The sequence below is a fragment of the Acomys minous genome (genome assembly GCF_964271855.1).
Source record: "Acomys minous genome assembly, chromosome: 5".
In the NCBI taxonomy this organism is placed as follows: Eukaryota; Metazoa; Chordata; class Mammalia; order Rodentia; family Muridae; genus Acomys; species Acomys minous.
The window spans coordinates 64,582,965-64,595,057 of NC_140494.1; the positions used below are offsets into that span (position 1 = coordinate 64,582,965).

The 12,093-nt window shown below is 39.1% G+C and overlaps 1 protein-coding gene across 2 annotated transcripts; it reads left to right on the forward strand.

The window, feature by feature from the left end:
- The first annotated feature begins 595 nt into the window (after nt 1-595).
- FBXO4 (F-box protein 4) lies at nt 596-11,664 on the forward strand. Of its 2 annotated transcripts, none has more exons than XM_084783079.1 (7): nt 596-1,087; nt 2,083-2,264; nt 2,748-2,968; nt 6,427-6,502; nt 6,610-6,785; nt 9,584-9,759; nt 11,339-11,664. In XM_084783079.1, the coding sequence occupies exons 1-7, from the start codon at nt 905-907 to the stop codon at nt 11,426-11,428; spliced, it is 1,104 nt and encodes a 367-aa protein (XP_084639205.1). In that variant the 5' UTR covers nt 596-904; the 3' UTR covers nt 11,429-11,664. The 2 variants fall into 2 exon arrangements, with proteins under 2 accessions (XP_084639205.1, XP_084639204.1); XM_084783078.1 differs by having other exon boundaries at nt 597-1,087; nt 2,029-2,264.
- Nucleotides 11,665-12,093: the final 429 nt, after the last annotated feature.

Below are 12,093 nucleotides of genomic sequence, written 5' to 3' on the forward strand. Positions count from 1 at the left end.
TCTCTTAAGGAAGTAAGTGTAAACAAAATACGAGTGACCATGGCAAGAGGAGGTTGGATTCAGGATACCTTGAATAGCACACCGAGTTATGTGAACAGCCACAAAACAAAGACCATATATCAAACTTTACACATACACTGATGGGGGCATTATGTAGACAGCTTAGATAAAATTAGGTAAATTTTGTCTGAATTTCTAATTTTATAACATTTACTTTAAAATAGGTAAAGGGGTATGGATGTGGAGGTGGCTGGAGGGATGGCTCACAGGCAGTTAGAGCATGTACAGTTCTTGCAGAGGACCTGAGTAGGTGGCTCACAACTGCCAGTGATTCCAGCTCCAGGGGATGTGATGCCAGGGGCCTCTGCAGGAGCTTGCGCCCTCATGCACATACGCACATCTTAAACATTAGCAAAGGCTAGGTGTTTGCTAAGTTTACTAACTACAAGTTCCACTTAATATTCCCGAGGAGGTTAGACCAAACACAAGAGACTGAATTATTAAAAGGGCAATGTTCCTGAGGATGTTAGACCAAACACAAGAGACTGAATTATTAAAAGGACCATGCCTGAGGCATCTCTTCCCCTAGCCTCCCTATCTCCACCCCCAGTAGGAAGTTCTAATCAGCTTTCTTTCCATAGGCTCCTGATAGTCTCCATGGCAGTTTGTGCTAAGGTCCAAGAAAACGATAAATGATTGGTTCCGAAACAGACGGAGTGGACCTCTAGTCTTAGGCTAACCAGCGCGACTCGGTACGGGCTGCGGCAGCCTGCAGTGAGTGGCAGAGCGCTGGCTGGCGCGGACCGCGGGGGCCAACCTGGGGCCGTCCCAGCGCGGCGGGCGGAGGCGAGCCCAGCGGCCCGGAAGCGCAAGCGCCCTACGGTGTCGCGTGGCGCCGGCGGCCATGGCTGGAAGCGAGCCCCGCGGAGCCGGCTCCCCGCCGCCCGCCAGCGACTGGGGCCGCTTGGAGGCCGCCATCCTGAGCGGCTGGAGGACCTTCTGGCAGTCGGTGGGCAAGGAGCGGGCGGCGCGGACGGCCTCCCGGGAGGAGGTGGAGGAGGAGGCCAGCGCGCTGACGCGGCTGCCGGTGAGACCGCAGGCCGCGCAGACAGGCAGGGCAGCCACTTCCGGGTCGCCTTGACGTTGACTCTTGGTAAACCCGCAGCCAACCAAGGTCGCCCCACAACTCACAGGAGTGACCAGAGAGATCACCCACAGTGTCAGTCGTCCATATATAGGATCTGGAAGTCTGGTTAAGGAAATAGGTTAGCTTGGAAAGCATTCCTGTGTGTTTGTTCTGTACGTGTTAATTTTCAGTCCCAGGTTTAATGTATTCAGGTTAGGAGGTCGCTCTAAGCAAGTAGCTCCGATATTTCCTAAGCAGCAAAACTGCAGCATAATTGAAAATAAATGAAGTTACAAGGACCCCAAAGTTAGGACACGCCACAAAGAGAATGCGCATTATTTAAAGTTTCAGAGAACGATAAGAAAATTGACTATACATTGTTGATTACTACAATCCCTGTATCTTATTTGGATTATTAGTACATCCTACTGACATTCATTCCAAATGAAAACCACAGGTTTAGGTTGTATCCAAGCTTCTCCTTGTGTCCTTTGAAACTGATTACTACACATAGAGAAATTAAAATGACAGCCAGACACTTTCGTTTGATCTAGTGATGAAATCAGAAAAATCTCCACGAGATGCACGTTTATTTTGAAGAATAAATTATTTATTAACTGGTATATCAAAAGACCCATGGGAAGACATCAAAAGAACTGGTTATTTTTCTTGAAAAACAGAAAGGCAGAGCTTGAGTTAACGACAACATTTCAAGTGTGTTAGGAATTAAAATGTTTTTGATTCTTCTCTGGATGGAGGGATAATAAGATAGACTTAAGTATGAAGAACGATTCGTTTGCGTGACCTATAGTATAGCAAGTCTTTGTTGATTAAGTTACCACCAAACTGTTGTCCAAGACAAGTCATTCCTTTTTATTGTGTGTTGCTTGCCTCTGTTTCAGGTTGATGTTCAGCTATATATTTTGTCATTTCTTTCCCCCCATGATCTGTGCCAGTTGGGGAGTACAGATCATTACTGGAATGAAACTGTAAGAGACCCAATTCTCTGGAGATATTTTCTGTTGCGGGATCTCCCTTCTTGGTCTTCTGTTGATTGGAAGTCACTTCCAGATCTAGAGATCTTAAAAAAGCCCATATCTGAGGTCACTGACAGCACATGTTTTGATTACATGGAGGTGTAAGTATCTAATTCTGTGAATTAACAAGAGATACTAAATTTTATTCTAAATAGTCCACATTAGTTCTGACCTTCCTACTAGTTTGTTGTATGGAATTTGTTTGAATGTCCCTTTTTAAAATTAGGGGTTGATCTAATTGACTTTTTTCATAGGACCCTTACAGCCTTAATCTCTTCTAATTTCCCTGTGGCGACTAACCAGTATTTGATTAATTATACGAGGTATAGTTGGCAAGAAAGAAAACATTTCTTAAAATTCTCCTAACTTTTATAACATTTCCCCACTCTCTAACATTTTGTGTTTTTCCTTGTCATGGCTCTCTGCATGGTATAATGGCATCTATCCAGTTCTCTCTGGGCGGGTTGAAATAATAGTCTTTATATTACTGTGTCTTGCAAGGACTCAATAAATGATACATTCTCAAATGAACAACAAGTTAAACATTTTCTATTTTCTTTTCTAATTGTGACAATTTTATGCAGTTATAAAATGTGCTGTCCATATACGAGAAGAGCCTTGAAAGCCAGCCGTCCTATGTATGGAGCTGTTACCTCTTTTTTACACTCATTGATCATTCAGAATGAACCCCGATTTGCTATGTTTGGACCAGGTCTAGAAGAACTGAACACATCTTTGGTGTTGAGTTTGATGTCTTCTGAGGACCTTTGCCCAACTGCTGGTTTGCCTCATAGACAGATTGATGGTAAATTTCACATTAATATACAATACATAGTAATCTGAACACTTGGAGCCTGATATTAGTGTTAAAGAGATAGATGTTTTAAAATTAAATCTTGTAATGAAATATAGAAATTGGTGAATGGATACCCAGGTCCACTGAATGGGAAAAATTAGTATAAAGACGTTATGTTTTTTTCCCCTTAATTCTCAAATATTTATAATTTAATAATATGTTAAAATAAATTATTATATTTCAGCAGTCTGTAGCATGTTTGCCTTACAAGAAATTTACCCAGAAAACCATTGAGCATCAATTTTTAAATCTTTGTGTATATATTGGGATTAAAAAAAAAAAAAAGAAGAACTATATTGTCACTTCCTCTCCAGAGGGGGGGAAAATCCACAAAACAGCATGTGACCTTTTGGTAAAGTAGGAAAGTATCATGAACACAAATAGTGGTACAATGTAAGATATGCTTTACTCACTCAAGATACAGAGATTCAGAACAAACCTTGGTCTTCCACAAAAACCAATGGATCTAAGTGAGGACATAGAGCACATTTAGGTAATTAGAATATGATCCGTTAACTTCTGAATAGAAAGATAAGAATCAAAGAAGGCTACACATTGAAGATGATACCTCCCAAGACTTGTCAGAATTAGTAGATGTATACCCTTAAGACAAGAAAAAACAAAACAAAACAAAAAAAGACAAAGTTCTGAATGTTTAGGACTCAGTTGATTATCTCTAAATCGAGAAAGAGTGGAGCTCTCCATGTGGAATGCCTGGAAATGTCATTAGAGAGTTGTGATAATCAAGATTTCATTTTAGAAAGTTCATTCTGGCTCCTGAATGAAAAATCGATTAGAAGGAGCTAAAGAAGCTGCTGTAATATATGGTAAAAAAAAAAAAAATTTGAAAGTGGTCATTGGGTGAGAGAGAATACATATTGATGATGAAACCGATGCAATTAATAAGGGTTATATAATAAGGATAGCTGCAGGTTTCTGCCTTGGGGTTTATGTTGGGTAGAAAGTCACTAGGGTAAGGAGTCACTACAGGTGAAATAACTGTGGTTGGTGGTGGTGGCAGGAACTAGAAATTTGCTGACTCTCATAACTGTGAGGTTTATAGACAACGATGAGTATTGTAAGCAATCCAACTACCTTAGGTTACGTGAGGGCAGGATCTTGTCCGTTTTACTTCTGCTTGTATCTATAATACCAGATATGTCATAGGGTCTGCACTGTGGTGCTCTGAATGAGAATGGTCTTCTTAAGGCCGTACATTCAAACACTTGGCCACAGCTTGGGGACCTGTTGGTGAGTAGTAAGAGGTGTGGCCTTGTCAGAGCAGATGCATCCCTGAAGGCATGGCTTTGAGGTTTCAGAGCTTCACACACCAGCCTCAGTTAGTTCTCTGTCTGCCTTGTGCTTGTAACTCAGATATATGTGCTCAACATATACTACAGACTGCCTGCCTATGGCTAGCTGTGTTCATTGCCATGATGGTCAGGAACTCCAAATCTCTGGGATCGCAAGCCCTAAATTAAATGCTTTCTTTTATAAGTTGCCTTGGTTATGGTGCTTTGTTACAGCAATAGAAAAGTAACTGTAACACCCACACACTTGTGGACGCACATGTGCATGTACACACACACAGGCACACACATACACACAGGCACACTACCCACACATGCACACACACATGCACACACACATTTGGCAAATGAATGACTTAGAGATTATGTGCTTAGCTCAAAGACCAAGATCTGGAGAATTTAACCTTTGAAAGTCATAAGCAAGCAGCTCACATGGACTTGCATGTTTAGGAGGCTGGAGAGAAGGATCATGAGCTTCACGCTGGACTCCACAGTGAGAAGACAGATGATTATGAGTGACAAAGTTGTGCATGGTGAGACTGCTCTCCAACTGAATGGTGTGTTTTTCAGATGGACCTCTTCCAGATAATTCTTGAGTAATGGTTTAGATAAGTCATTGAGAGTAGAGAGCATTGGCACACTTCTTCTCTGTAGGGTATGAGGAAATAAGCAATTTGATGACTGAGAGTCTTTGGCAAGAAAAGTAGTACTTAAGGCAGGCCAGCTTCAGGGTTCACAGTAAGGTAATACTTCAGGCGAAGCCAGAGACATGAAGAAATTTGATAATTATGAAATGGCTGTTCCACTCCCCTTACAGAGAACGAAGTGATTGCTTGAAAATGCTAGTCTACAAGTTCAGAGAAGAATATGGGTTGCCCAATAAGTTAGATGATGTTAGATGTGTTGAAAGGACACTTTCTGGAAATTAGTGATAAAAAACAAAGAGCAAAACATTTGATTCTATTTCCATGTGCTGTTTGTGAAATATGAATGGAGAGACGTGGTTACAGTTTTATAACCCACAAGTCCAAGTCTATACATGTGTTGTTATAATGGCGGCCTAAGATGATATGACATAGCTTATTTAAATAGACTTCAAGAATAAGGGGATGAAAGGCTGGAGTTGGGCAGATTATGTTGGGTTTTGTTTGTGTGCCTGCAGATCAGTGGCATAGAGAAGAGTAATACTCAGATATGTATCGTTAAGCAATGTATGTGCTATTGCAAGAAAGGCTAGAGAAACAAGAGGGTTTAGAGGGCCGTTTAGAAGAGATTGCAGAAGTCAGGTTGTTAATTTGTACTAAAAGGAGAATGGCAGTTTAGGGAAGTGGACAGATCAGAGGATACTTACATAGCAAGAACTAAAGCTATGGAATAGAGATGGATTTTTCTAGAAGGCCAACACACACACACAAAACATCATTAATAAAACAACAAACAAACAAACAACAAGAGCCCATAAGTGGTTAAGAAAGGAACAGCAGCATTGTTGAGTGACTCAGACACAAGAGTACGAAGCTGTTATTTAGCAATCTGGGAATATCACATATTAGATCTCAAGGAACCCTCACAGTCACCCCTAACAAGTGTGTGTGTGTGTGTGTGTGTGTGTGTGTGTGTGTGTGAAAACAGTCTCACAAGTAAGTGGATATCATGGCACAGTTAGCAGTTTTGCCTCAGTTTCTCACGCACTTCTTTAAACAGTTTTTCTTAGGGGAAGAAAGGGCTCTCACTGAATGTATACATGTGTTATAAGGCCAGTGGAAGGTTAAAACATAGAAATGAGTCAGCATTGAGGATAAACAGAAGTAGTTGTCATGCCCCAGGGGCTAATGGGATGTTTGTGATGATGGCTGAAGATGGTGTGGAGCCAAACAGTACTTAGTTCTCTGTCCTTGTTCTTACTGCCTTGTCAATCAAAATTGCACATAACTTTTTTTTTTCATCACAAACATTGCATTTATTCCAAAGTTGTATATAACTTGCTGGGTTTTTTTCCATTTGCTGTGTTTGATTTTACTGGATAATTTTTCATTGGAATTTTTTTTTTTACTGTTTTTATTATTGGCTTGTTTGTATAACTGAATTTATCTGTAGGTATTGGATCTGGAGTCAATTTCCAGTTGAGCAATCAACATAAATTCAACATCCTGATATTATATTCAACTACCAGGTAAGGCTACCTGCTCAGTGGGCTGCCTGAAACATCAGCAGTGAAATATTTTAGTAGGATAGAACCTGTTTAATGGTTTTATTACATACATTTACATTTTTTTGCAGAAAGGAAAGAGACATAGCAAGGGAAGCGCACACAAGTACAGTCAACAAGATGTTCAATTTACAAAGTGAAGGAGATGAGCAACAAGGAAGCCGTTACAGTGTGATTCCACAAATTCAGAAGGTGTGTGAAGTTGTAGATGGTTTCATCTATGTGGCAAATGCTGAAGCTCATAAAAGTAAGCATTCTTTAATTTCTTCCTCACGGTGCTACTACTTGGCCAGAAAAACAAAACAAACAAACAATAATAACAACAAACCCTCAAACAAAAACCAAACCAAAACAAAAACAAATTCAAAACATGTTGTTATAGCATTAAAAAAAAAAAAAAAGGAGGCAGAGGCAGGCAGATCTCTGTGAGTTTGAGGCCAGCCTGGTCTACAAAGCAAGTCCAGGACAGCCAAGGATCCACAAAGAAATCCTGTCTCAAGAAACCATACACGCATACACGCACGCACAAAGCAGTTTAGATTTTTACCTCTGTGATTTTCTGGCCATTACCTTCACTAGTGTTCTCAAACCTTGTTGAGTATTAGGTTCACATGGGAAGTCCTAGAATGGTACATTATAATCCATAGATTTGGCCTGTATCTTGGAAATGGGGTTTTTATAAGCACCATAGAGTTCTGATACATGCCAAAGCTTGATTAGCCATATTTTTTGCTTACTTCTACATTTTTAAATTACTGATGTTTTCTCTGCCTCTGATGTATTCAAGTAATTTATGAAGATAGCTAAGAAATTGTTGGCTTATTCATTTTTTTAGATTTATTTACTTATTATGTATACAATATTCTCCCTGTATATATGCTTACATGACAGAGAGGGCACCAGATCTCATTATAGATGGTTGGGAGCCACCATGTAGTTTCTGGGAATTCAACAAAGGGCCTTTGGAAGGGCAGCTCTTAACCTCTGAACTATCATCTCTCTAGCCCTGTTGTCTTATTCTTACCCACATTGTAGAGAGATATGGGAATAGGATATTATTTGAGTAGACTAAAATTAATTAAATCAGTGGGTGGGTAATATTTTCCATATACTCTGAATAATTGTCACTGATGATGATGTTTTGGTATGACATTTGTATGTTATTGGACCATGAGCCAGTATTATAATTCCCTCCCAATCCTTTGTGTGCAAGTTAGAATATAAATATACAATAAGTTATTTAGTTTATATTGCTCATATATAAGATACATAATAATAATTATTTAATGTGTTGAATTTAATTTACAGTGACTTTATTTCTCTACCAATCTGTTAAGACCTTTTATATATAAGGCAATTATATTTAGAAGTCTTGGATAAATTACTCATAAGAAAGTAATAAACTAGCCAGGCGGTAGTGACACCTTTAATCCCAGCACTTGGGAGGCAGAGGCAGGTAGATCTTTGAAAGTTTGAGGACAGATTGATCTACAAAGTGAGTCCATAACAGCCTTGGCTACAAAGAGAAACCCTGTTTCAAAAAAACAAAAAAAAAATTTTTTTTGCTACTATAGGACTATAAAATTAGAAGCAAAATAAAAGGTAGATTTATTTGTTCAGGAGAACATTGCTGAGTTACCAGTAGTTGTAGACGTCAGACATTCTGTGTGCTGATGGAGATATGATTGAAATCAAAAGCTGACAAGGAATTCACTTGTATCTAGTCTTCCATATTGCTCTTAATAGCCTATTGTAAAAGAGGCAGAAAAAGCAGGGTATTAGCCTAGTTCATAACTGGCCTCAGGTTCAATCTCAAGTGTGATGGAGGAGGAAAATATGATCTGTACTTACTTATTGAGCCTTTTCCATAAAGTTCTGATAGGGTTTTCATTAAAGATGTAGTGACAGGTCAGGAGATCTGTGAGTCCCTTTGTGAACGAGGCACGTGTTGAACAGCTGCCATGCAAGAGAGCAGAGCCCTTGTTTTCTGTGTCATTTTCTCAGCTGAAGCCCTAGCTTCCTGTCAACAGTGAGAGGGTAGAATCAGAACTCCCTTGCCTCTTATGCAGGCAGAGACGAACTGCTCTGAGAGTCTGAGAGAAAAGTAAAAGCAAAAGCTCTTTCTTTGCCTGGGCACAGAGGAAGGGATCCAGTCTGTAACAGCCATGCTGTACAGAAATAAATTTTTGTTTTCTCATTCCCTGGAGAGGAAATATTCACAGAAGACCTAAAGCTGATATGTAAAAACAGTGCCTGCCTTTACTATCTAGCCTGGGTGGCTTTGAACTTACGGCTTTTATTCTACCTCAACATCCTGATTGCTGATATTAGAAGTGTGATCCACCACACCTGACTGTGGAGAGATTTTGAATTCTCTGTGTTGACATTCAATGACAATATAGGCCAAATCCACCAATGATTGACGAGTTTGACTCCAATCAAGGTGTTAGTGGCAGAGCATTTGCAGGAACGTGCTGGCTTCTAAGAGTCAGATCTCTTTACCCTAATCCCTAACTGCTTTTCTATATCAAACACCTAGCATTCAAGCTGAAAGGTCTGAGACAGAAAAAGAAACAGTGGCTTGTCCCTGTGGTCCTCTCAGGATGCTGATAGGGGAAATGGCTTGGGAATTTTGTTTACCACAGATGTCAGTGATCTGAATCCCACAGTAAAAGGCAAAGATAAAAGATTTGGATGAAAAAAAAACACACCCAATTTTATGCTCAGATGTTGGAAGTAAAAACGTTGAAAGAAGGGTTCACCAGACAGTTGCAGAATGTGAAAAAGAAAATTATCGTGTCACAGACAGTTATTTTAAATGATTGGTGCACCCGAATGTTATTATGACTGTATTTCTTATGGTGTCCTCTAAATTTCTATATTTGAAAAACTATTTAGTAGAATTTTGGGACAAAACAGTAAAGGCAGTTCGTTGTGTTTAAATCTTGCTAAAATGTTTTATTCCTTTGTGTACTATTTTTAAATATAATTATTTAGAGCCATTGTAAATAATGAAAATTACATATTTTAACATAAATTCCTTAGGACATGAATGGCAAGATGAAATTTCTCGTATTATGGCCATGACAGATCCAGCTTTTGGATCCTCCGGAAGACCAATGCTGGTTTTATCTTGTATTTCTCAAGCAGATGTAAAAAGAATGCCCTGTTTTTATTTAGCTCATGAGCTGCATCTGAATCTTCTAAACCACCCATGGATGGTAAGGTCCAACTATTCTAGTGACTAAAAACGTACTTTAGTGTACTTTCTATTGTATGTATTTATTTATATATGTGCATGTGTATATGTTTGTGTGTATGTGTGTTGTAAGCTTTCTTTTATAGTAACAAAATACCTAAGACAATAACTTAAAAAGAAAAATAGGCATATTTCTCTCGGTTTTTAGTGTTTTCGTTCACGATCAGTTGACCCTTTTGATTTTGAGCCTGTGCCAAGGTAGGCCATCATAGTATAAGCCAATGGCAAGGGAAACCTCTGTCTTGGAACAAAAATGGAAGAGAAAGAAGAAAGGACTGAGATTCTAGTAAGAATTTCAGGGAACATCCCAAATGATCTCCCACTAGTCAACACCTCTTGAAGGTCTCACCACTTCCTAACAGCACCTCGGGGTGGGAACTGAGCCTCAGACATACAGAACATTAGGGAACACCAATTGGAATGAAAATATTCATTTCAAAGTGAACTACCATTCTAAAGTAAAATTTAAGTGCTTGATAGATGGATGCTAATAAACTTGGATTGGTCATCTGGTCCCCACTCACCTCTCCTGTTGTAGGAATAGTAAGAGAGCAGCTGGAGGTCGTGTTAGGGATGCTATTCTCAAGGTTTTCTTAACATCAATGTACTGTGCTTTAAGAATCATAAAAATGCACGTTGTTGGGACTGAGACTGTAGCTCAGTGATAAAGTACCTACCAAATATGCAGGATCCTCAGAGTTTGGTCCCCAACACTACTGCCAATGTACATCTCATAGACTAGTGCTTTAAGTTTTATTGGAATAATTTTTTTTTTCAAATGAAACTTCATAAACTTCTTATAATAGTTTCTAATGGTCTACTATCTTTTTACTTGCATCTTTCATCATCATTATTATTTAGTTGTTTGCTTGTTGTTTTTTGAGATAGGGTCTCACCATACAGCCTTGGCTACCCTGGTACTTGTTATGTAGACCAAGCTGGCCTCACACTCACAGAGTTCCATCTGCTTCTGCCACCCAAGTACCAGGATTAAAGATCTTTCTTTTTTTCCCTAACCCAGCTAAATGTATGTTGATTTTGTTCAAAATCCAGAAAACCAACTGTTTATCTTTTGTAGTTTTCAGATCACTGTTTTGGTTATTTCTACTGTTGTCTTGGTTATTTCTTTCCATCTCATAATTTGGTGTTTGTTTTGCTCTGACTTCCCAAAACACCTGAGCTACATCATTAACATGTTTATATGAAATACTATTTATTTACTCTGTGTGTGTGTGTGTTAATGAAGGCGCTTTTGCTCTACCTTGCCCTTTTGTGCTGTGTTTGCTGTATCCCTGTGTTTAGAACCATACATTGTCCTCCCTCTTTTTGTCCTGCTGGTTGTTAGCTTAATAGCATGTTAAGTCTACCATATTTGTCCATTTCTAACTTTCTGTTATTGTTATTTCCAGTTTTATTCTGCCATAGCCATTAAAATGCATATGATTTTTTAACTTCATTTTTTTTTAAATGCTGTCTACCATTATGCCACTCATCAGAAGATTCTGGTTTGAACTGATGGCATACTCTTTACTTGCTCATAGGTCCAGGATATGGAGGCTGAAACTCTGACTGGTTTTTTGAATGGCATTGAATGGATTCTTGAAGAAGTAGAATCTAAGCGTGCAAAATGATGTTCCTTTTGGACCTTGGGAAGCCACAGTTCACGCCTTGCGCTTCCTGTCTATCCTGCCCCTGCCTCTATAGGAGGTCTTTACACTGGACAGCTATGACAGCTGTGGTTCTGGCACTTCACCATGAATCAGCTGCAAGTTCCAGTCCTACTTTCCCCCAAAATGTACTCTCAAGATTTTTGATAACTTTTATATTTTATGTCTTTTTGAAAATATTAAATTCTGTAAAAGAAAAACTTGTGGTCCTCTCATTCCTTGCTGTTTCTCTTTTTGCTATCAAAGTTGTTCTAATAGGAAGTAGTAAGCCTGCTTAGCATTCCATAGGATCCTTTCAGGGACTCACTAACTGAATATCAGAAAATGGTTCTAATCTATTCTCAACAGAGACACTACTTATGGAAATTTCACTAGAACTGCATTAATATTATGACCACAACCTCCGTTCTTTTTTTTTTTTTTTTGAGAGAGCACAGAAAGGATATTATGTTTGTTATATCTGATATTCCTTGTATGAAAATTAGTTTTTCTTGGAAGTTATTATGTTCACATCATTTTGAACATGGGAGTGCTAAACTCTAGTCCACAGTCATGAAGAAAATGACCCAGAGATTTGCATGCATTAAGCTACCTCTCCACAACTGTGGAGAATATCTTGTTCATTGGCT